This window comes from Lissotriton vulgaris, unplaced genomic scaffold, assembly GCF_964263255.1.
Source record: "Lissotriton vulgaris unplaced genomic scaffold, aLisVul1.2 SCAFFOLD_1082, whole genome shotgun sequence".
NCBI lineage: Eukaryota > Metazoa > Chordata > Amphibia > Caudata > Salamandridae > Lissotriton > Lissotriton vulgaris.
This window is the reverse complement of record NW_028242115.1, coordinates 438,568-464,932: the sequence shown is the minus strand read 5'-3', so window position 1 is coordinate 464,932 and position 26,365 is coordinate 438,568. Positions and strand designations below refer to the sequence as shown.

The 26,365-nt window shown below is 49.0% G+C and overlaps 1 protein-coding gene across 2 annotated transcripts in view; it reads left to right on the top strand.

The window, feature by feature from the left end:
• Nucleotides 1-26,365, top strand: part of LOC147669065 (HAUS augmin-like complex subunit 3) — a 136,948-nt gene that overhangs the window by 98,459 nt on the left and 12,124 nt on the right. For both annotated transcript variants that reach the window (XM_086948253.1, XM_086948252.1), the window contains exon 4: nucleotides 18,990-19,203. In XM_086948253.1, the coding sequence (XP_086804379.1) occupies nucleotides 18,990-19,203 (214 nt within the window). The remainder of the gene's footprint in view (nucleotides 1-18,989; nucleotides 19,204-26,365) is intronic.

Below are 26,365 nucleotides of genomic sequence, written 5' to 3'. Positions count from 1 at the left end.
TGTTTGTAAATTGTATATGAAACTCTGCCTCACTTTGAGTGGGTAGGGGATCGTAGATTGGTGCTAAAAGGTGGATGAGCACTACATCAGGCCTGCACTCCAACAGAGTGATATAATTGACATTGTATAAATCCATAACAAGGGAGATATTCTATTCTATGATGTGCTGATCGTGTTAAGCAAATCCGCCACTTTTTTTTGCCTTCCAGACCTTGTAGGCTGCCACCAGTGTCTTGAATCTGGTCCTCTTGAAGTAGCTCGGTTCAGTATATCTTAGAAACACATTTTGTGCCTCCTCGCCTAAAATAAAACCAAAAATCTCTGAGCCGGTATAAAGTTCTACTTCCATCTCAGCCCCGCCTATGAGGCACGTTATTTGCTGCAGCATTGCTGCCCAATAGTAGAGTCTCAGGTCCGGTAGTGCCCACCCCTCCCTCTCTCTTGGCAATGCCATAAATTTTAGTGCCCTTCTTGTTTTGCCCTGTGACCAAATAAACCGATTTATTATAAGCTCTATTCTACTAAACAAAAGTGGACAAAAAAATAAGGGGATAGTTCTAAATAAGTATAAAAATTTCGGAAGGATGTTCATTTTGATAAAATTAACCCTACCCACTATGGACATGTGCAGATTGTGCACCCTATCCAGATCTTTCTTCACTTTCGCGATGATAGGAGAAGTGTTTAGATCCACTAAATTGCCCAGGTCAGCTGTAATAGTTATTCCTAAATAGACCCCTTCGCCCACCACCCGTGAATCTGTGCATGTTGCGTATGTATTCTTTATAATTTGTGTCTTAGCTTTATTTAATGCGTACCCCGCAACCATCCCAAATACTCCGCCTCCTGCTCTATTATACTGATAGCCTCTGCCGGTGAAGGTGTGATAATCGCGATATCATCTGCGTATGCTAGTACCTTTATCGGTCCCATTTTAGTATCTAGCGGCCTAATTCGTTCATTTAACTCCAGTTTCTTAATGAACGGGTCTATATAAAGTGCAAAGAGCAGGGGTGAGCACGGGCATCCCTGTCGTGTGCCCAGTGTAATTCTAAATGGCACAGTACGACCAGCATTCACCCTTCACCCTTACACACGCCTTTGGTCCTATATACAGTGATTGCATTGATTTGATAAATCCTAATCCAATTCTCCCTTTTCTTAACACTGCCCACAAAAATTCCCACGCCACGCGGTCGAAGGCCTTTTCGGCGTCTAATAACATAGCTGCCATTGGTTTCGCCTCCACCCCTTGTACATCAAATAGCGTGATCATCTTTCTAACATGGAGTGTGGTTCCTCTTTGTGGAATAAATCCATGCTGGTTAATGCTTACTAGTTGTACTATTACCCTAGCAAGTCTGTTCGCTAATGCTTTAGAATTTTTTTTTACATACGCATTAATCAGTGTAATAGGGCGGTATGACCCGGGCTCTGTAGCAGGGTTTCCTTTTTTAACGATTATAATGTCTGCCCCTGCCCAACTGGCTGGTATGGAATGCCCTATCTTTGCCTCCCTAAGTGTCCTGACTAGCTCTGAGATGATTGATGCATAAAATACTTTATAAAATTCCCCGGGTATTAGGTCCGGTCCGGCCGCTTTGCCAGAAGGCAGGCTGAGCATAGCTCCCTTTATTTCCTCTACCTCTAAGCACATCTCGAGAGAGTCCCTATCTGTATCCTGTAGAACCTTACTTGGAAGTTCTTGCAGATACCTCTGAATATCTGCAGGATCCCTATCCTGCTCCTCCTGATAAAGCTTGCTATAGAACTCCCTAAAGACCTCGAGGATACCTTCCCTATCTGAAACCATGTTGCCCCTACTATCTCATCTCATTGATTTCGCCTTTTGCCAACCTCTGCCTCGTGCGTACTGCCAGTGTCTGCCCTTTCACTATATTCGTAGGATTGCTCTCTCTTATCATATATCTTAGCTGATTTTACTGCTATGTTCTCCTCTGCATCCGCTTTAGCCACCATGACCTCCATAAGTATTGTTCCAGCTCTAGCCCCTCTGCAATAGCCTGTTCAAGTCTCTGCATTCATCAAGTCGCTATTTACCTGATCTACCTTGGCTTTCTCCTTTTTCTGCTTAGCTATGCTAAAGCTCAATGTTTCACCTCGCACCCCAGCTTTAAATGTATCCCAGTCATTTCCTGGATTAGTACTCCCTCTGTTGATATACCAGAAGCCCTTTATCCAAGCGTGCATGTGTGTAATATAGTCTGCATCCGTCAAGAGTTCTCTTTCAAATGTCCATGATTTAGCCTGCCTTTTTAAGCCCACTACCCATTATTGTCAGTAATAGTGGGTTATGGTCAGACAAAATACGGGGTAGCCTTGCTATCGTAAGGGCATTTAAAGATAACCCGGAGGTGAAAAAGTAATCCAGGCGGACGCACTTCCTATGGAGGGCCGAGTAGTAAGTAAAGCCGTCCTCGACCACTTTAAGCTCTTCCCAGACATCCATCAAGGCGTTGTTACTGGCCATACTTAGGATTGCTCTGCACACCCTCTTTTTCCTCCCTTGATATACGCCCCTAGTGCTCAATCCCAAACCTGATGCCCCATCGATGTTAAAATCTCCTGCGAGGATCACTCTTGGTGCCCAGGTAGCCAGTTCTATATCCAGAAACTCGAATATTTCAGGGTCGTCCTCCGTTGACCCATAAACGGACCCGAGTGTAACCCAGTCCTCTCCAATCAAGCACTCAATCAGGACCCACCTTCCCCAAAGATCTTCTAATTTCTTCCTGGTACTAACATTAAATAGTTTAGTTAGGATGGCCACCCCCCTGACCTTTGCCCCCTGTTTTGAATATGCCAGCACACGCAGCCCCAGTTGTTCTAACAAAAAAGGCTTATTGCCTTCTATATGGGTCTCTTGTAAACATATAAATTCTGCCTTAGTGTTTTTCATTAACAGGGCTATTTTTTGTCTTTTCAGCCTATCATTTAACCCACATACATTCATTGTTAACACCTTAACTTTTGAACTCATCCTAAGTCTTTATTATTTCCGAACCTCTTGACTCAAAAGAATTTTATTTTTCACCCTCTGTACCACCCTTACTGCCCACGCCATTATCTTTGCCTTTAAGTTTTCGACTGATTTTTTTGCCAAAATTAACTCTTTAAACATGAATGCAGCCCTTGTTTCCCTTACATGTGTCCTGAGTTCCTTTTGGTTAGTTTCATAGTTTTGATGTGTCCTGGTTCTTGTCCCTGTATTCTGTCCTGTGCCCCTTCCCCCCCCCACCCCCAATACAGGCAAATAGGTCAATTCTGACCTAAGTGTGACTGCCTCCTAGCCCCTAGAGTGTCGCTCCCACCTCTCTCCCTTCACTTAGGCGAACAACTAGACGCTAAAGCTAGTGCTAATACACTGCCTGGTGAAATTAATCATTTAGACATTTAATCATTTAGTAGCAGGTGTCCCAGCCTCCCCACATTTTCTCTTTTCCTTTAGCTCCGTCAAAAAACCCTGTGCTTTAATTTCAGAGAAACATTCTAGTCTGTCCGTTCAGTATAACTTTCAGCCTGGATGGAAACAAGAGATAGGCTTCACAACCTATCTTCTGAAAGGGATCGATTAACTTCCTTAGCCTCCATCTCCTTTCTACCGTCGCATGACAGAAGTCAGGTCTTGTGAAAAAGGTTATTCCTTTGAAGGAGAGTTTGTCTTGTAGTCTGGCCTTGTCCATAATTTCTTGCCTGGCCAGATAATTCCCCACAAAGATCAGCAAGGCTCTTGGTTTCTCATTTCGGGAGGCACCATATGTCCTCAACCTTTTCTACATATGTTATCTATTCATTTACAGGAGACTAAGTTTTGGTGTGTCATCGGCTACAGAGCTAGTCAAAGAGCAAGTCAAAGATGATTGTGTATCAAACAACCTGCCATGAATCCCTTCAATTACATTGAAGACCTATTGGTTTTCAGAGTTACCCAGAAGAAGCATGGCAAAGCTTTCACTCAAGTGTCAGTTGTTCACTGATGCTAGTTTAACTTTGAATGCCGAGAAATGTGAGTTCCATAAGACAAAGTTAAAAAAAATTTGGCTAGATCTTTTCTGAGAGGGGGCATGACACCCGAACCAGCTAAAGTGCAAGCACTGTCGAGTGCCAGTCCCTCACAAGATGTTTCCATGTTACGTTCTCAAGATACATACAAGAATTTGCTACTGTTAGTGCGCCATTAAGAGACTTGTCTAAAATAATATTTATTTTCTTTGATCACATGAGTGCGAGCAAAGCTGCCAGAAAATCAAGCAAGCCATTGAGAACACTACTGAAGTGGCATATTTGATTCGAAGTTTCATACTGAGGTTGTTGTTCACGCCAGCCCTGTTGGGTTGGGCACCATCCTTCCACAGCACAGCGGACACCCAAATGCTCCAAGTATTGTGGCATATACCAGCCGAAGTTTGTCCCAAACTGAACGTACCTACTCACAACCTTAGAAAGAGAGTTTGGCAGTGGTGTGGGCTTGTGAACTTTTTAACGTATTTTTGTATGGGAAGCCCTTCGCCCATGTGACTGATCATCAAGCATAATTGACTATGTATGGAAATCAAAAAGCAAAAATGCCTCCTTTCATTTAACTTTGGAAACTGCAATTGAAAGAGTACAATTACACCATTGTGCATCGTCCATGGAAAGATGAGAACCCTGCCGACTACTTATGAGTTTCTCTACAATGCCCTGGCACCCCTTCTAAGTCTGCTTACATAAATGTCATAGTGAAATCAAGCACTCCTGCTGCCATTTGGATTGAACAAATTGTTGCTGACACAAGTCAAGATAGTGACCTACTGAGACAAAGACATTATGACACATCAGTCTTAGTACCAGCACCCTCAACCTCTTACCAGTGACAGTGAATATCAAAAGTTTACGAATGTCAAAAATGAGCTGCCCATTACTCAGAAAGGGTTTATTCTACGAATGTCATGAATAGTCATTCCGGAGAGTCTGCAACAACAGACAATTCTAATGGCCCATGAAGGACATCATGGCATTGTTGCCACCAAACGAGCTCTCCGAGATAGTCTAGTTTCCATATCTCGATAGGAGGGTTGAAAAATAATTAAAGGCCTGTTATCTATGCAACCGCCCGTCATCGAAAACCACTCAACACCCGTTAAGAATATCAGATTTGCCATGGCATGCATGCATGGGAAAGAATTAAAGTGGACTTCTTTGGTCCTCTTAATGGACATCACCTGATGGTGATCATTGATGAGTATGCCTGTTTTCCATAGATTGAAGAGCTCTCATTTATCACTCAAGAATGTGTCATTGAGAGATTAGACAGCATCTTTGCGATTTGGGGTGTTTCTGTGATTTGAAAGTCTGACAACAGTCCACCTTTCAAATGTTGAGAATTCAAAGACTTTCTCAGTCATCTCAATGTGAAGCATCAGAAGATCACCCCTCTCTGGCCGTAGGCCAATAGTCTTGTCAAAGGTTTTAATAGTACTCTAAGGAAAGGTGTCCAGCGTACTGTACTAGACTAGCTCAACCTTAAAACTGTTCCATATCTACTCTTCTGACTTACTGCTTGACCCGTCACTCGACAACAGGTGGAATCCCTGCAACCTTTATTTTCGGGAGAGCCATGAAGACCAAGTTGCCTCAATGGACCAACAGAAGAGCAAATACCAAGGAAGAAATTTGCATGAAAGACTTGTCCTAAGCGGAAAAGGAACGCCTACATAGATAAACGTCAACATTTATGAGATGTCACCTTCAAGGAAGGAGATCAAGTTCTTGTTTGTCAGCATAGAAAATGAGTCTGATGCTCCTTTTGATGCTGAACCATTTCATGTTGTGACCAGCAAAGGACATATGGTGACTGCCCAATGTCCCGGGAATTCAATTGCACAGATTCCACGCATTTCATTCTATGTACTTCTGTCTGGAGACAAGACTTGAATGATATGGGGCTGCAGCTGCAAGGTTGATGGGCCTGCTGGGGAATGACTTAGAATGGAGATTAACTCCTGGGACTTTCTGATGATAGCAGTAAAGATGCATTGTTATGGTTGTAGTGCAAGACTGTATAACCTGATACAAATAGTCATGGCTGTAGTGTGTCCTTTTTTCATTTCATATTATAATAAAAATATTTGCCCAAAAAAAGAATTCCACGCATTTTGGATGTGTGGCTCATCGCTCGTCAGGCACTTATGTCTTTTCAGGCCCAGTATCTGCAATGACAAGTGAAGAACCCAGGGCCGGACTGGGAACCAAAACCGGCCCTGGCAAAGTACTCGACCCCCCCCCCCCCCCTCCCCCCTCGGGGGGTTGGGGGTGCCGCCGAGCTCTTCGCCAGGGCCAGTTTTCGGCCGATTTTGTTGCAGGGCCAATTTCGCAGCTATGCTGCATAAACAGCCCTGTAACAAAAACGGCCCCCAGGGGCCCAAAACCGGCCCCCACCCTTGCGGCGCACTGGGGGATTGCCCGGTGCCCGCAACGGCCAGTCCGGCCTTGGAAGAACTCCTGACTGCTGCTGTCTCTCCGTCACCAATGCCAGTCATGAACATTTCTACTGCTGGTCTCCAGTTTCTGCAGACACGGTCTGGACATGTGATCCAAGTACCATGAAGACTCACTGAAAAGCTCTAAATGCATATATTTGTAAAAAACATATGATATTCGTATTTAACTAAGGGGAGATGTAGTGTCGTGTGATATTGTAATGACAGAATCTTTGTGGCTCCTGATGGACTCCGTAGAACTGTGACGTAAGCATTAGAGCGTAGTAAATTGAATGCTGGTTTAGAATGTTGATTTTGTGGTTACACGTAGAAGAATAAAGACATGTTATACTAAGCTTGTTTTGTGGCATTGTCTCTGGCGAGTACCCAGCCTGGGAAGGACACTACATGGGATGTAGTCAACTGACGGCATCCCAAACCTTGAATTCCCCACCCCAGCTATCGCTAGTCTCATGGTCTCCCCAAAGGCTACTCCCAGGATTGGGAAGGGGGGTGGGGATGGGATGAGAGTGATTGAGGTTCATCATAGACACCAGAAAGTGTAGAACTCAGGAACTGCTTGGGATCTCAGATTTGTCCTCCTACGGCCACTGCTTGGGCTCTATGCGAACCTAACTCAGCCCAAATCACTTATGCAGGATGCTGACACTGTCCTCATCAAGACTTCCATGGTGCAAGATGTTCATTTTTTTTTTTTTTGTAAATATCTTTTTATTGCAGCAAGTCATGTTGTACAAGCAACTCCATATATTCCATTCCAACCGGTATTCGTTATGAATACGATTCTCCTTTGCATGTGTCACACAGCCAATTAGCTCACAACCCGGGGGTCGAGTGGCATATTAATGGAGACCGTCATGAGCTGGGAAAGACAGTATGGCTCAGTAACAACCAGGTGACCAGTGGATAGTAGGGCTGCTTTTCGGTCCTCTCATCTCCTCCAATTCTAACCGACCTTAACAAACCAAGTCCCTCCCCTCCCCCAGACCAACATCCCCCCACCCTCCCAACTCGCCCAACCCCCCTCTCCTAGTCCTTTCCCCTCGCCCCTCTCCCTGCCCCCCACCCCCCCAGGCGTGCCAGAGTACCACCAGTGCGAGTTTGTATTCATCCCGGCTAATCCAGACCCGAACCAGACCATCAGGAGTATTCAACCAAAACTGTCAGTCAACACGTAGGAAGTAGGGAAACAAGGGATGGAGGCTAGGCCGCCGTCTCCCCAGGCGGCTGCTCCGCCGGAGCAGGGCTATGCTCAGGGGTATCATCATCCAGGTCCAAAAGTGTGGGGTCTAAGACCAACTTCTCCCACGCTCTGGCCCCCTCCAGAGCTGTCGGTGCCTGCTCGAAGTGCAGCCTGCAAACGGAGCTCCCCCTCACACCGGGCCCATTTTTTAAGCTTCGCCTTCCATCTCTCTACAGTTGGGCCCCTACTCGCCTTCCATTTGGATGTTATGGCACGCTTTGCTAAAAGTAGCCCCAGGTCCAGGAACTTGCTAGTAATTTTGTTCTTTGTGTGTGGGAACCAATGTAGGATGCAGTGCGCCATGGTGAGTCGCAAGTCCCTCTCTGTAACCTCCCTTAGGCTATCTACTACCTCCTGCCAAAAGGAGCTTAACTCTGGGCAGGACCAGAACATATGCTGGAAATCACCCAAGTCCGCCGGGCATCGCGGGCAGGTCACCGGATGAATCTGGAAATAGTTATGCAGTTTGTCAGGGGTGTCAGGTAGGCCCTATGCAGGACATAAAAGTGCACCAGCTGAAACCTAGCGCTGCGCGTCCCGTTCCGGGCCCGTGCCACTATGGTAGACCACGTCTCCTCAGGGATCTCAGTCATCAGGTCAGCCTCCCATTTCGCCTTCAGGGACAGCAGTGGGGTGACAGCCTTCGAAACCATGCGCCTATACAGGCACATAACGGCCTTGACCGTTCCCGCCATCATCACTATGTATTGGCAGCCCAGAGACAGTGGCGGTTCCGTCATGCCTGTTTTCCAATGCTTGCGGATTGCTGCCGTCAGTGCCGCATGAAGGAGGAAGTCCCCCCCCCCCCCCCCCCCCCACCGCCAATTCAAAGCGGTCTCCCAAGAGGTCAAAAGGCAGCAGCACTCTATTCTCATACAGGTCTCACATGGACGTCAGCCCCTGCATTTCTCAGCTTTCCAGTCGGTGCCATGAGCCCCCATGCGGGAGCGCTCCGCACAGCCTGAGCGGGATCTCTGGTGCGTATGGGACTGCAATACGGCCCCTCCAGAGATATCTATTCCAACACTTCCGGGCCGTCGCAAATTCCTGGGTGAGGTGGAAATCTCCCACCGGGAGTCCCAGAACATCCGGGATAACACCTGAACCGGTCCCGCCGGTTCCCCTGAACCGCCCTCTCCTCCCCTGGCTCTCGCGACCCACTGTGTCAGCCATTGCAGCTGGGCCGCCAGGTAGTAGAGCTCTTAGTCTGGCACCGCTAGTCCTCCTTCTGCTCTGGGACGGAGAAGTGCCTGCCCGCCCCCCACAGAAAGCCAATCACCATCGACTTCAGTCATCGGAAGTAGCTCACTGGGATCCAGATCGGGAGTGTCCTGAAAAAATAGAGCAGTCGCGGCAGGGTCACCATCTTAAGGAGTGCCACCCTTCCCATTAGTGATAATGGGAGCGTTCCCCAGAAGTCGAAGTTCGCCTTAGTGAGCCTGACCGCCAACCCGATATTACCCTCTAGGATGTCTGCCTTATCATGGAAGATCGAGGTGCCTAGGTAGCGAAGACTCCTCTCTTCCCACGCCACCCCGTCCATGGACTGCGGACACATTCTACGTGGGCGGGCCGGAAACAGGCAGGACTTCGTCCAGTTCACCCGGAGGCCGGACACCCTGCTTAGTGACTGTAGGAGGGATTTAGCCCCACGCAGAGAGGCAGCCGAGTCCGCCAAGAACATCAGCAGGTCATCGGCGTATAGTGCAATGTGGTGTACTTGCCCATAGACATCCAACCCCTGATATGCCCGTCCCAGCCGCGCCCGCGCCACAAGGGACTCGACCGCTTTGGCAAACAGGGGGGAGAGAGGGCACCCCTGGCGGGTACCCCTACCCACCGCACATCTCAGAGATGACCCCTCCCGTTCGGACCCTCGCCATTGCGTTCCGGTATAGCAGTGTCGTCCAATCCACGAAGCCCTCGCCTAGCCCCATTGTGCGGATGACATGGAAAAGGTAAGGCCATTCCAGGCTGTCAAAGGCCTTCTCCATGTCGACTGCGAACACCACCGCCTCATCACCGTCATAGGTTTCGGCCTCCAAGACATGTAGGAGCCGTCGTATATTAAGCGCCGTGTTGCGGGCCGGGATAAAGCCGGATTGGTCCACGTGGATCAACGCGGACATATGGGGCAGCAAGCGCGACGCCAAGACTTTACTCAAGATCTTATAGTCTAGATTGAGCATGGACAAGGGGCGATATGCGGCCCTGTCCCATGGCTGCTTGCCTGGTTTTAATAATGGGACGATAAGCTCTTCGCCAGTGGTCACAGGAAGGCTGCCCAGCCGTCTCGCCTCATTATAGAGCCATGCCAATCGGGGTGCCAGGAGGTCGATGTAGGTGAGATAGAACTCCGTAGGGAGCCCATCAGAGCCCGGTGTCTTGTTCCTCGCCATACTCTTGATGGCGACTCACCTCCCTCTCCTCAATTTTGTTCCCGAGCAGCTTCGCGTCTTCCTCCCCCAGCTCCGGCAAATCTAGTCCCTCCAGAAATCCCTGGAAGTCGTCCACTGACGGTAGGACGCGGCTACGGTAAAGCTCCGTATAGTAGTCGTAGAATATTTCATTAATCCCCTGCTGGTCAAATCGCGCCACTCCCGAGTGATCTCTGAGTTCAAGGATGACCGAGCTCCGACGTGCCGGGTTGGCCAGCCAGGCCAATAGAGCTCCCGATTTATCAATCTCAGAGTGTGCGCGTGTGAGATAGGCCTTGTAGTCAAAGCACCGGAGGCGCTCCACCGTCGCCGCCACCAGTTCCCGCGCCTCAAGTAGGGCCTCATGAGTGTCCGGTCGCTCCGGCCTCGCTCTCTCTAGCACCCGTAGTTTCTCGTCCTCCCGTGTAATGTCTTCCGAACCCCCGACGCCGTCGCTATGCATTGTCCCCGCACTACTGATTTAAAGGCGTCCCATTCAATCGCGGCTGAACCCGCTGTGCCCGCATTGACCTGAAAGTATGCCTCGATGTTCGAGGCTATTGTGGAACAGAAGAGCTGATCTTCCAGCGCCTCTGGGCGCAGCTTCCAGGCAGGGATTTCTGGGCGCCGCTGCGACCAGCGCAGGTGCACAAGTAGCGGGTTGTGATCAGAGACTGTGCGCGTGAGATACTCGCTGTGGCACACCTCTGCATGCACATCCTGGGAGCACAGGAAGGCATCAATGCGGACGTGTAGGTCATGAAGGGCGGAAAAAAATGAGTAGTCCCTATCCGACGGGTGGTTAGCTCTCCACGAGTCGACCAGAGTCCATTGGCATTGCCAGGCAGAACGCGCAAGCGCTAGTTTGCTAGCCGGTGCATTCGGCAGTTGGGGGTGCGATCTGTCCAGTGCAGTGTCAGTCACACTATTAAAGTCCCCTCCAAGGAGCAAAGGTTCCACTAAAAACGGGGCCAGCCTGTTGGTCAGCAAGGAGAGAAAGGCAGGTTGGTCTACATTCGGGGCATACAGACAACCCAGTGTCAGGTCCCTCCCATCCAGTTTGCCTCGCACCACGACATACCTCCCCTCTGGGTCAATTAGTTGCTGAGTGCATTGAAACGGCACCCCCGCCCTTATCCAGATGGCCACCCCCCTAGCATATGCAGAATAACCAGTGTGGTAGACCGGCCCCCGCCATCTACGTTGTAGCGCCTTCCCCTCCGTAGCTAATATGTGTTTTTCCTGGAGGAAGGCGAAGTGAATGCCTCGTCTAACTAGATAGGAGTGGATCTTGTGACGCCTATGCATTGTGTGCATCCCTCTTACATTCCACGTGAGACATTTGTAGCCTAAGTCGGGTCCCATTGCAGATCCCATCGAGCTTCATCCACTCTTTCAGCGACCCCCCCCCCCCCCCCGGCAAACCCAGGTGCCCCCCCCCCCCCAACTGACCAACTAAACTCCCCCAACTCCCACTCCCCAGGACAGGCAACCAACGTGGAATCCCCATCCAAACACTAGCAAATTAAGTGTATCAACAAAAGCGGGCTAGGGTGGCCAGTACGCCGGCCCAAGCAGGTTCGAAGCCCCCCCCGCCCCCACCCCTCTTCTCCGGAACAGTCAGGAGGACCCCCACAGCTCATCCCCCCCCCCCACAGCTCGGAGACAAGTCCCAGGAGGCATCTACATTTCACCTCTCAGCGTCCGGAGGCAGTCTCAACTCGCAACCCAGTACCTTACATACGTGTCCAGGGTACACCAGTTCATGTCAGCCAAGGATTCCATCCGCTGTCTGGGGAGTCGCCACCGGTAGGTCCGCCTCCGAAAGATCGTGCACACTACTGGAGCTAGGACTGAGTGCACTGTTCTTCGACTGTTCCGATGCACTACTGGAAGGGCTGGCGTTCCCCTGGCTGATGGTCACAACTGCCAGCACCGCCTTAGCACGTTCCTGTTGCCATCCCGACGGGGAGACAGACCTCCGCGTCGGCGTCGTTTCAGCAGAGCATCTCCCAGGCGAGGACGCCGGGGGGGGGGGGCATCCGCGCCGGACTCCCCTCTAGTATCAAGGCAGCTCCAAGCCTCCTGTGGCGTGAGAAAGAAGTGTGTGTGCTCCCCAGCGACGACCCTCAGCCGGGCCGGGAACAACATGGCATAGGACAGCTGCAACGACCTCAGTTTCCGCTAGACTGCCATGAAAGAGGCCCGTTGCCTTTGTACGTCTCTGGTGAAGTCCGGGAAAACCATGACCTTGCTGTTGTCAATCCGTAAGTCCGGCAGGTCCCTGGCCCTCTGGAGAATGTGGTCGCGATCTTGGAAGTGCAGAAGGCGCATCACAATCGGTCGCGGCGGGGCTCCTGGTTTGGGCGGGCGCGCCGGGACTCTGTGGGCGCATTCCAGGGCGAAAAACGGGGAAAGGCCTTCCGGGGCCACCACAGCCCTCAGCCAGCTCTCCAAGTAGGAGACTGCATCCCGGCCTTCCGCTTTTTCCGGGACACCCACTAGGCGGAGGTTGTTACGCCTGGAGCGCCCTTCGCTGTCCTCTGCCCTGAGTTCCAGCACCCGAACTTTCTGCGCCACCTCCGCCAGCGAAGCTCTCAGAGTAGCCACTTCCCCAGGTAGGTCCTTCAAGGTTGTCTCCGAGGTCGTGACTCGCTCCTTCAGCTTCCTGTGGTCGTCCTTCAGGAGGGACCAGTCTGATCCGATGGTGTCCATCCGCTTTTCAAGGGCTTCCCGCGACGCTACGATCGCCTGCATAATATCACCCAAGGGCGGATCTCGTGGACGGGTTGAGTTCCCCGGGCCAGTTGCCGGCACGTCTTCCTCCATGGGATGCCCCGGGTCATCCAGTTTCAGAGCCTCGAAGCCCTTCTTTCTGCTGCCTCTCACCATTCTGTCGTGTGGTAAGGCTTGCGTGCCTCTCCAGGGACCCAAAGCACCGCTGGTCGTTACTCCTGCTTCGTTGCAGGCGCACGGCACCCTCGCACCACCGCTCCCCTTACCAGGTGGGGTCTCAGGTGGTCAGCGAAGTCAGAGAGCGGGCGTCGTACCTTCAGGGAGAGGGGGCGCCCAGGTCTCCGCTCCAGACGTAGGGCGAGTTCCCCCCCCCCCCCAGGGAGTTGCAGGTTTTCTGGCGCCCCCAAGCGCTAACCCCCAGTCAGCTTCTAGCCCGCGGGTGCCCAGTGGTTCGCCGCCCCTGGTCAGGTAGTGTTCCCGCCTCTCAGTCAGCCCGGGAGCTTCTCCTACTCAAACGGCCGGTGCTGCAGCCTCCGTGCGTTCCGCCGCCTCAGTCAGCTCTCCGCCGGCCAGTAGGGAATTCAGGTGTCGTACTCCCCAGGGCCGGGGGCACCGGGGTCCCCCCTCCGCAGCAGGGCAGGCCCACCTTGTAGGAATGAGTCGGGGTCTCCGTATCCTGCAAAGACAGGGCAGCCTTAGTCACGTGGGCGGCGCCATCTTTAAGTCAGGCAGCTCGATGTTTCATCGCCCTCTGTGCGCTCCAATTCCACGATGTCAGGTGGTGCCCCTCACTTCCCTCAGCATTGGGGGACCTCCGCCGGAGTGTGGGTGATTCCTACCGCCCTCCCGCTCTCCCCGCCGCCGTTGGCTCCGTGCCGTCAGGCAGCTCAGGCAGGGACAGTAGCCGCCATTTTGGGCGCCCGCCGCTCCGGCAGCTCCGCTCCTCGCACCAAGAGTTTTTGGGGGAGTCGCAGGGCTTCCCGGGGGCGCCAAGTTCATCCCCTGTGCTCCCAAGACCCTCTCACGTGCTTATGGGGGTCCGGGGTCCGAGCCGGGGGTCAGGATGCTTGTCGGAGCGAGGCGGGGACGGAGGAGCTCCGGAGTCCCGCTTCCTTCTACATCGGCGCCTTAGCCACGCCCCCATGGTGCAAGATGTTCATCACCTCGGTGTCAATCTGCCCGGCCACTGCAGGGCATCACAATCACCTCAATCTGTCTCGTGCCTCATGGTTGCCATTTCTTCCTTCATCTAAAGGATATGGGGACTTTCAAAGCCAGCGGAGCACAGATTGGTCCTGAGATCAGTGTCTTTTTTTTTTTTTTTTTTTTTTTTTTTTTTTGACTGCTCGTTGCTCTCCAGCCTGCCCCGGACATAGCTATAAACCATAGACACCCCACACTACTACAGTCAGCATCTGCTACTACTCATGACTGCCATTTCCTCTTTTTGTCCTGCGAGGCAGTCTGGGTCTGGGGTGTGCACCAGGGTCCACCGCTTCCGATGGGCTACCACATTCCGTTGACTATTATAAGGCCAACTAAATTCTGCACTTTTGGAACCTGGATTGTGTCCCAGCAACAGGATGCCTTCAGGATTGCGCAGGGTGCTCACAGAGTATTAGGCCATTGCTATTATTTGGCTGTTTTGCTGCAGGTGCCTCAACACCCCCAACCCCCTGCACCCTATGGGGGATTTGTAGTAGACAGCGCTTGCACTCTAGCTGGTTCAGGTTTCAAGCCCCCATCAGAAGGCATTGAGAAAAGAATGTCAAACTTTTCTTGTGGAATTCACATTTCCCTGCATTGAGAGTTAAGACTACATCGTTCAGCAAAAACATACTTGCATAAAAGGTTTGTCCTGCTCTTTCTGTGTGGCTCTGTATACCAATATGTCATTACTGTACCAGATCAATATGCGTAGAAGAGGTTGTAATGTACCTGGATTTTTCTTCAAGTTCCAATTGGTGATATCTTTTATTTAAGTTGAGAGAAGAACTTAGCACCATTCAATTGAGTTATCATATCAGCAAAGTGCAGACCAGGATGTCTCTCTCGTTCAAGTGCCTTGTTGGCCTGACTCATGTCAACGCATATGCTCACAGCTACTTACCTGTCTCTTTTAGGCACTACTGCAATGGAAGAAATCCATAGTGTTCGACCAGTGGAGCATTTAATAATGTCATGTTTGAGCAACAAATAAAGTTCCTTTTCAACAGCTTCTTGCAAGTGATACACAATTTGTCTGTGTGTTTGAACAACAGGACATCCTCATTTTATATGTAACTTTACTTTAATTGGTTTGAGTGTTCCTAACCCATGAAATAATGAAGGAAATTGACTTACAATTTCAGTATGAGCATTCATATTGTAGTTCACGGATATCAGTCCCATATCAGCAGCAGTCTTGAAACTTAGCAAACAGACACTTGAAGCTGTTCCTTGAAGTACATGAATAGGTGCTTGTAACACCGTTTTCTTGTCTTTTATCATGGCTACAAAGTAACCTTGACTCTTTTTAAGGGCGGTGAAACAGCCCATGTGAATATTTTAGCTTTTGACTTCGTAAGTTGTGGTAATGGAGATAATTCTTGATACTACTTCTCGCATATTATTTATTGACTTGCCACTGTCAATTATGTATGATATTGAATGCCGTTTATCTTTAGAGTGATCTTCGGACAATGTCCGCATGCTTTTGGTGCTTTTCATGTTGATATTTCTTCAGTTTGGATTTTTTCACATTTCATTAGTCTCACATATGCATGCCTTGTTGAAGTGTACATCGGCATTGCAAAATTGTCATGGTCGCTTTCACTGGAAACTGATGCGGAGGAACTCTTTGATTTAGACGACAATCAACTTAGTTTGGTGTCAAGCGGTCTCAGTTGGTGTGACCACTTGGCCTTGTGGGGGCGGGTCGAACCTCGCTGAGTTAGCGTTCGGTCGGCCATTTTGTCTTCACGCTGTGACGCACTTACTTCTCTTTTTGCCTTGCAAGTCATCAGGAAACGGTTCGGTTTACCACAGCCAATGCATATCTGTCAAAGTGTGGGACATTTACTTTTGTGTGGGAATGACAGTCCCCATCTGTAACATGCTTTCTTTTTCTGTAGAGACATAACCTTGTGTCCCTCAGCCTTGTACCATAGCTTAATGTTCATGCTCATGCCTGATGCAATATGGGCACGTCAGGCCTCCATGTCATTTGCTTTAGGATCAGCACACACTTCAGCACAAGCAGCCTTGAGGACTTGTTCCAAGCACCTAGTTTCCTTCAGCATTCATCGGCAAAAGAAACCGGACCAATATCTATTGATCACTCTGAGGGGAGTAGCTTCCTCATCATTGAATTAACTGAATTTACAGTGCTTCACCAGAACATCCAGTCTCAACAAACTCAGCCAAGGTAGTATTTCTTCTGAATTTCCCATAGGCCGAGTATTATGCTGAGAGGTTCTGAAGGTGCCACATTCAAACTTTGTGCCAGTCAGGGAGTGAGAGAAATCCCTGCCCTACTCTCCAAACTGGTCCTGCTCCGTTCTTGCCCTGAGTTTGACCTCTTGCTGTCTAGGGTGATAAAGGCATAAGTAAGCCTGGTGTCTGGTTCCTTTGTGTGTTGCAAGCAGGGTCCTTTGAGTGTAATCTGGGCAGGGTACCGCTCCTCCCCAGCCATCCTGTCAGGAAGACCCTCTCTCTTCACAAATAGGCACCATTTGTCACCATGTCTGAAATGAATGCACAACTCACAACAGGAGAGCCATTCACAGTTATGTGACCCAGGACACTAGCAGAAAGGCACATATGGTTTGGGGGGAAAAAGTTCACTTTCTAAAAGTGGCATTTTCAGAACAGTAATTTGAAGTTTAACTTTAGGATTCAAGGGGGTTTTGAAGTACAATTTAAATGACTGGAAGAAACCTTTCTTGATCTGTTCTCAAATCTGAAGTTTTCACTAAAGTGCAACGGGGAAACCCAGTGTTAATCTATGGGAGAGATGGCCTTTCCAATGTCAAAAACACTTTGTGTCCAGGGCCGGACTGGCCATAGCGGGCACAAGGCAATCCCCCGGTGCGCCGCATGGGTGGGGGGCGGTTTTGGTCCCCTGGGGTCCGTTTTTGTTACAGGGCCGTTTTTGCAGCATAGCTGCAAAATCGTCCCTGTACCAAAATCGTCCGAAAACCGGACCCGGCAAAGAGCTCAGCGGCCCCTCCAACCCTCCCCCCCCCCCCCCCCCCCCAGGTGGGGGCCGGCCGAGCATTTTGCCAGGGCCGGTTGTGGTTCCCAGTCCGGCCCTGTAGGTGTCTTTCACTGTCAGGATATGTAAGACACACCCTGCCCAAAGGGCCTTTAGGGCCGACCTTGGGGGTGACTTATAAGTAAGACTCCCTGGCTTTCTTTCTTACTGAATTTTACAGATAAATACAGACAGAAAAACATGTGTTATCCCGTCTGCATTTATTTTTAAATGTGGTTTAAATGTGGATACTAACAGAAATTGGATTCTCTTTTTGAGAGAGATTTTAAATGCGGTCATTCACGACTGTCAGGTCAAAAGCTGTGAAGATTGACAGGTAAGGGGTCAAAAAATATAAAGGAAACAGTGATGAGGCCTAAACAGCAGTAGATATGCACAACCTTGAAACGGAAATTTTCATATATTTGAATTGATTTATCATCTGTGAGTGTTCATATAATAAAAACCGATCCAGCATTCAACCATGAATGCACATTAATTGGTTACATATATGTGGCAATAAACTAATTTCAAATTCAGTTTTACACAAAATAGATATTAATAAATATTTTAAATGAGCGAAAATGAAATATGGATAAATACAGACGGAAATATCAAAAAATAAATACCATAAAATTAGGAGTCCTACTTATAAGTATTAAAAAGGACGATTTAGGCCTGGCAAAAGTTTTATTTTGCCAGGCCGATTTAAATTGTGGTTTGAAACTGCACTACAGGCGGCAGTAGCAGGCCTGAGACATGTACAGTGCTACTTTAGTTGGTGGGACATTGAGTGATGCATGCAAAATGAACAATTGATGGACAGAATGCAGAACAATGTCACACATTCACCTCAGTACAGAGATCTGGGCCTAATTCCATTGTATTTTTGCTCCCCATGCCATTCCAGTTTGGACCCAGCCATATGCAAATAAATCTTGACCCTGCGCCCCATGGGAACAGTCCAGCCCAAACTGCCAGGCCAGGTTCTCCCTGGACTGGTAACAAGCATCCTAGGACCGGTTTCGGACTTTCAGCCCTCATCAGCCAGGATAGCTTGACTCCAGTGGCATGGAAAGCATGGGACCCACGTCTGGGCATACCCGTGTTACTCGGGGTGACATGCAAAAAGAACAATGATGGACAGAATGCAGAACATTGAGTGATGCAGCCCACTAGTAGCATTTAATTTACAAGTTAATTAAATAACCCAATCAGATGTATACCAATTTTACCATATTTAAGGGAGAGAAGACAAGTACTTTACCACTGGTTAGCAGGAGTAAGGTGCACAGAGTCCTAAAAGTCAACAAAAACAGGTTCAGCAAGGGAAGGCAAAATGTAGAGTGCCCATGTAGGGGGGCCAGGTCCAATAGTACAGTTAATGAACTAGAAATGTATGCTGAGTCTGTGAATTGGCTATGGTGAACAAAGGATAAGAGTGGAAACAGAAGAGTTTCCCAATAGTTTCTTTCTTTTACCTTGATGATAGAATCTGAACATATAATTAATAAAAGTTCTATCCAAGGGATGTCCTGGTGTTTCCAGTGTATGATCGGAAGGGATGGTTCAAGGCTATATTTTCAAAATTCCCACGTAAAATACATTAACATATAATGAATATAAAATGATCCAATTTATATAGTAATTATCCTAAAAATGTGGCATGGGGTGAGCCTACTGGATCCGTGTTGAACAGTCCTATCCTATGCAGATGTGGTTTGCAAATGATCAGTCTGTTTGCAATTTGGGCCGAGATTTTTACATTTGAATGAGAGGTGTTGGATATTTATCCTGTGTTGCTGTAGGTCCATGGTTCATTTACTACTTTTCTGAGTCTGTTACTTGTCTTCTAGGCTCTGGGAGCTGCTTGAGACCCCAAGCAACAAGCCTTCCATTACGAAGTATGCCTCCCCGAAGCACTGGACTGTTGCACTGAAGCAGAAATTGAGTGCCTTGCTGTCTACCCCAGTAATCCCCCAGGTGCAGTGGACATCTCTGGAGTCGGAGTTGAAGAAGTTCCACAGCCAAATGTTCTGCTCGTCTAAGAGGTTCCCATTAAACCATGCGGTTGGTATTCCACTACGTTCCCCTATGATGATGCTAACCCACCATTAGTTATACTTACCACATGCCTTCAGGGGTGTAACGATGAATAGTGCAGTCAGTACAGTGGCACCGAGGCCCTGTGCACCCCATCATGGCTGTATTTCAGTATCTCGCGGATGGGTGTGGAAAGAGATAATAAAAATTGCTTGCATCAGAGTCCATGGCACCACTGCTGTGCTACTGCATGCACTCCATATGTTTCACAGCAATGGCTCAAAAGAACACCTTTTATGCATTGTGTAGGACACAAGACACCATTTGTTAGCTGACTGCTTGAGGAAAATGCAACTGTCCATGTCAAAGTCCCAGTAGTCAATGTCTGCTTCCTGCATGACCCATTTCACCCATCTAGCAATGGTGGGAGTTGAGACCACCTTATGGGTTTCTCAATGGAAATGAGCAGCTGTCCTTCCCTCGGGGGGACGAATATCCTTTGTCATGTACTTGTATATGTTAATTGCATGCACCACAAAACTTTGGGGCATCTGGAAATCTGAGCTACAAAACCACATGAGAATTGCACTCTGTTTCCTCGAAATATGAAAGTATCCCCATCTGGGGTAAATACTGTAGCTGTTACTTTTAGGGCTCTGACATCTGAAACTTTCCTGCAAGAAATGAGGCATAACAAGGTAGCCAGTTTTGCCAACATTTGAAGGCCATGAGACGAACAAATGCACTACCATATAGACATCCCACAACATGAAACATCTAGGTTCAAGAGGAATAGACCACCAAATCCTCCGAATGGAGTTTACTCACCAAGGGATGTTCCCTCAGTGTGATCACCAATCTCATCATAGACTGCAAAGATTGGAAGGTACTGTTGGACCTATAATTGTGAGAAGTTGGCCTGATATGTGGTGTCCACTATTCTAGTGGGCACCCTGTATCAGTCCAGACAACCCTTATAGTGATGGTTGTAAAGTCAACCTTATAGACCAGCTATCCTAGTGGTAGCATGGACAAAGCAGTCTTAGGCTAAAACTTCGGAGATCATGTGAAGCCAGCTGTTTTACAATATGTAACCTCTTGAATACCAAATGGAAGGACACCACACAGGTTATATGTAAACTATATATGTATTTATTACTAACACAACCCCTGTGAACTCTTTATGAGGTCAGAGGCACAAGCACATAAAGATACTTCATTATCATACAATAAGTTGCACAAAATACAGTCGAGCCCAGGGGGCGTTGCAAACCATATACTAAAATAGTGGTATAAGAACCACGTCACGAACAGGGAGTAGGCCTAGGGCCTAGGGAATCGCTGGGACTACACTGAACTACCAAAGGTTAGGAAGCAGGAGGCCCATGGGACGCGTGTGCAGTGTTTTAACACGCACACGGGTTCTCATAGGAATACAATGGGAACGTAAGAGTCAGAAACTAGTTGATTTAGGACCCTTCCGAATGGACTAGGAGAAAGCTACTGAAAATTAGGAAACTTGGATAGTCAATACCCACAGGAGCACCTGAGTACTCACGTTACCTCACCCACAGGAGTTGGGTGCATAGGTGTTAAGTTGTCTGGTTTCGTCGCTGAATCCTATGGAGACCTGTAAAAAGATGCTGCAGGCGACCAGGAGAGAAGGGTCCGGTTGGATCCAAGGGTGGATCGAGGATGAAGAGTACCTGAAAGCAGAGGGGGCAGAGTCTGGGTCACTAGCCAGTGACCAGGAAGGAACCAGGTGATGTCGTGAAGCAATCAGGTGATGTCGTTAAGCTTAGCTCTGCAGCCACGAGGTCCAGGAGGTGTCGACGACAACCAGGCACTGGAGTCGAGGTGTTCCACGATGGATCTAGATGTCTGCGGCGTCGGGACCCGGATTGGACCCAATGAGCCTTGGCAAATGCAATCCACACAGGAATCGAATATTCGCTTCGGGTCAGACCAGCAAGGTCTGGGGGGGCTTATCTTTTTCAGGGAAGCAGGAGCAGGCCTGGAGCAACCAGGCCAGCAGTGTAGATTCAAAGTTTGCTTTCACAGGGGCCACTGGCTAACGGGCAAGTGACCGGAAAGGCGTGTCAAGCTCAAAAGCAACAGCAGGCCCCACGCGGCACTCGTGTAGTGTGGAGGGCTGTGCGTCGGTGTAAAAGTGGCTCTGGGCTGGGGCTTTTCAATCCCCAATGCACAACTTCGAGGGTGCCTCAGAAGCTGCACAATTAGCAATAAGCAGGTTTTTTAAGATGTCCGGTCCCACGTCTCTCGCCGCCTCCACGAGTCTCCGCTCTGCTGCAGATGTGGGTCGGGGTCAGAAGTCTGGAAGTCCAGTTCCTGTCTGGCTCTGTGCTCGGGCTCCGGCAGGAGCATCGACAAGGCAAACCGGCAAGTCGCTGTTGGTGCCTGTTTGCACAGGGTGGTCACTTCTTGACCACAAGGGAGATTCTTCAGTCTTCTAGTTGCAGTAGAATGTCGAAGGTCCAGAGTTTTGTTTCAAGTTTCAGTTCAGGATAATATAAAGTCTCTAGACTCTGCTCCTAGCTTTATACTGATTAAAGGGGCTGGATTACCTGCTAGGTCCCTCCTATGGGTGGGACCAGGGAAGGGGGTGGTTACACCCCTTTCCCTTTGTCCAGTTTCACGCCAGAGCTGGGGCTGGAGTGCCCCAGCAACTGATTTCAACCGGACTATGCATGGAGCACCTTGTGTGCCCCAGCAGTGTCTCATTTCATTCAGCCCTCCCTGCCCCAATACACTATGGCCTGTCTGGGGTGGTGCTAGCACCTCCCAAGACAGGAAACCTATTGTCCAAGCCTCACTCGCTGGAAGGACTCCCAGCAGCAGGGGGTCAGACTTGTGTCTGTGGCAGCAGCATCCATTTTGTGATGCTGAGGCTCTGGTTAACTTTAACCAGGATTAACAGGAACATGTCTTCTCCCTCTAGAAGGGTGGAATGCTACCCCTGTCGCCAGAACTGGCGAGGGGGTAGTATTCCAAATCCTATGACAACTTACACAACATGTTTTGATAAAGCCAAACCAAAGTTAGCATTAACCGCGAGGATTATAATGCACTTAAGAGTATATGGTATGGCTATATCATGGAACAGCTATAAGGACATGGTTCCGAAAGCTGCAGACAGGCTCAGCTCATGCTAGAGCACCATCGCACAGAACACCAAGCACTCTGCCTTCAGGACTGTCAAGGCCTGCCATAGGAGTGACTTTTAGGTATATATGTGTCTATATGTAATGGTAGGTATAGGGATACTATACCTAAGCAAGGGGTGATTACTCGACCTTGCCCCAGCTGAGTAATCAGCCAGTTGTGTCAATGTGGATGGCCAGCCAGAGGTGGCATAATGCATGCTGCAGCCCCTGGTAGGCCTTGGATGCACCTATGCCCGCGTACCTATGGTACACTATACAGGGGTTCATAAGGTGACCCAATGTCCAATTGGAGATGTACCTAAAGTACATGGAGTCCATTTTACAGTGAGAGCAGATAGCCTGGGGCCCTGATTAGCAGGATCCCTGGCCAACTAAGTCAAACCAGCTAAACACTATGCAAAACGTTGGGGTAACCATATAGTCAGATATCCACCTTCCTACAATAAGCTGTTCCTTCTGAAGCCAAGGAGACAAGAAAATAAAAAAATTGGACAATTTGGGTTACCACTGGATCCATATGTTATTGACCGCACCAACCCAACCATCTAGTTCAAGACGATCAGTCCTGTTCGAAAGTGCTATCCACCCATGCCTTGCAGAATAAGTCCACAGCTTTTCTCAAAAGCCCTATGATTTTTCATCATTCCCTGTAATCCACCAAGTCATGAGATTCAGAGAACCATACAGCACTTGATTGTGATGGTTGCCCAGGGGATCATTGAGGAGTGTCGGAAATTAGGGTAGACTAATAGGAGAATCCCAAGAAATCCGAACTGGAAACCATATTTGATATCCCCGTATCTGGAAATTTGCCACCACGTCCGCTTGCTGCCGTCGGACCGGAGTGGATAGTCTCATTATCATGGCAAACTGGGTAAAAGCGATTCTGAAGAAGGGTTGAATGCCATGATACGCGAAATAATAAAATTTGGGCCCTAATCGGGAATCCTCATAAATTGGGGCAAATCTCCGGTTATGCCGCTCACCAGGTGCACAACCCCCTTCCCAATGGCCTACCCACTACAGTGGTGTGAGGATGAGGTTCGTTATCTTGGCAATAACATAATGAAATACAGAGAGGAGCTCATGTCAGCGAATTACGGAACAGTCCTTAATAAAGTAGAAGAATCGATCTCCAGATGGATAGCCCTGCCGCTTTCCCTCGCAGGCCGAGTGGCCTTAATGAAAATGGTGGTCATGCCAAAAATGTTATACCTGTTCACAAACATCCCTTTCTCCCCTGGCCACCCATTCTTCAATAGGCTCAAGTCGGTTCATTCGCTTGGCATGGGGTGGAAAACGGCCTCGGATTAGGTGGAGTACCCTTATACTGCCGTTTGCTCAGGGTGGGGTTGAAGCGCCTGATCCTGAACTTTACTATTTACGCACTCGAGCATACTATGCAGCGTACTGGTTTGAGCCTCCACCCGTCATAACACCTTTAGTGGTGGAGCAAGGGTTTATGGCACCTGTCCCCCTCACAGGGTTCCTGGGAGCTGATGGGGGGGGAAAAAAAAGGCAGAGGACAGAAGTCAATAGTAACCTGCACTAATAATGCGTGGCAAGCTCTCGCTAAGCGTTCCCAAATTCCCATGCTATACTCCCCGTTGCTCCCCCTCCGGGATCAGTAAAACCTGCCAGTCACACAGGAAGGCATCTGCAACCGTATGCTCCTAAACTCTGGCGTTAATACCTGGGGAGATATGTACACCCTGGGGCAATTCAAAAACATAGATTTTTTCAGAGACCGCCTCCCCACCACAATGGAGAGATTTCTATACATACACCCAAGACAAGACGTTAGTGCTGCCACCCCTGCGTTTACTGTGGAACACCCCACACTGCTTCCGTTACACCAGTTGCTGTTAGCAGGTTTTGGAAGCAGAACTAGGTCATCAGCTTACTAACAAAGCCTGGACATATTGTTGTTGGCAAATGGAACGCATTACTGCAAACAGCAGATTTAGGATAATACACTTTAAATTTCTCCACAAAATGCACTATACCCCTGTAAAGATGCACAAACTCCAACTACGCGATAACAACAAATGTCACCGCTGTAAACAGGAGGGAGTGGGGGGGTTTGCATGGGAATGTAGGTCAATAGCTCGCTACTGGGCTGAGGTGGAAGTGGCCCTGAGAGACGTGGTTGGAGGACAGTTAGACCTAACACCCGAAATAGGTCTCCTGGGATACCTGCCGGGGTATAGAGGCCGCACTAAGCGCTTACTAGCTGTGTGCCTACTCATCGCAAAGCGAAAAATCGCATGTAGATGGGGGAGGGGCAGGGCGCCCAAATTTAAGGAATGGCTGACATACTTCACTTACTGTCAGGAGCAATATATATTCTGAACTGCTTCCACCACGATCAAGACCATGTGACGTTTGGGAACCCCTTACTGCGGGCGACTGTTAGCGACGCAAAAGAGCATACCACCTACATACGCTGGCCGGCTCGCGACGGCCGATGGATCACCTGCTAACAGAATCGATCACCATCATACTTACTGTGAGAAACTGTGTACCTTTGCTGCTTAACCAACGTATTATGTAATGTGCCTAACCTATCCATGGCCGCTTATTGTAATGTAGTGCTGTAACTTTACAACGTATAAGTAACGTCTACCATATATTGTGGGTGATACGTTTCCTTTTTATTGTAATCAAACTACCAATAAATAAAAATATATTTTTTTAAAACTGGGTAAAAGCGTACCCTGTCTCCTTCCCTCAGTCTTGTAGAAACACACCCGTTGCCACGATTGGGTTCCAGCCGCCAGCTGAAGTATCTGGCCACTTGATGATCCAGATGGGAGGCGAATAGATCCCCTGTGAAAGGACCCCACAGTTCCCTGAACACCCAGGGATCCAGTTTCCATAGGCTTGCGTCACGCAAATGGTGGGATTGCCAGTCCACACCCTGATTAGTCTGACCTGGGAGATGCTGTGCTCTCACAGAAATATGATTCTCTGGGCAATGCTGCCGAAAGGTTTGGACTAAGTCCAAAAGAGTTTTGGATCTTGTTCCTCCAAGGTGATTAATAAATACAGGCTGCTGCCACCTTGTCCGTTTTCAGAACGACACCGCATCAGATCCTGCCCTTCGTCCAACATTTTACCACAAATAACCCCACCTTCAGATTTAGACAGTTAATGTGGAGCATCTTCTCAGTGAAAGGCCATTTTTCTTTGGTAGAGGACTCCCCACAACGAGCTTCCCATCCTATGCTATTTTGGCATCGGATTCGATTACCAGTTTGTGCCTGGATCCGAAGAGGACTTTGCAGTTCCAGGCTTCCATATGCGTTACCATCGCAGCTGTTCTCTGGCTTCCTCTGACAGAGGAACCTGTTGTGCATAGGTGAGACCGCGTCTTAGATGGTAGGCCTTCAGATGCTGCGAGGCCCGGTAGTGCGGGGTGCCCAGGAAGATGACCTGGGTGGAGGATGATTGGAGACTACACAATTCGGGCGATGGGCCAGAGGAATGTGGAGGATTTGTGTACTGTCCTTCTGAGCTCATGATTTATTTTTGCTAGTTTCCGAGAGGGAAGACTGCGGGCTACGTTGACCGCATCCACCATGAAACTCAGGAAGGTTATAGATTGGATTGGTGAAATTACCAATTTGTGCTCGTTGATGACAAATCTATGGGATTTCAGTAGATCGACAGTCATGTGCAGGTGTTCCGTCAGTTTTATCGGACACTGACCCATAAGGAGGAAATCGTTCAGATAAACAATGAGACGGATACCTCTGGCCTGAAGATGTCCTGCCAAGGACTTCAAGATTTTTGTGGAGCACCATGGTGCTGATGACAGACGAAAGGGAAGTGTCATGATATTGAATGTCTGAAGACACCACTGGAATTGGAGAGAACTGCAATGAGTGGGGTAGGTAGGTACCCTGAGATGAGTATCTTTTAGGTCCAGAGGTACCGTCCATTTGTTCAGCTGCAGGAGATCCCGGGGGAGACGGATTCCCTCCATCTTGAGGTGGCAGAAA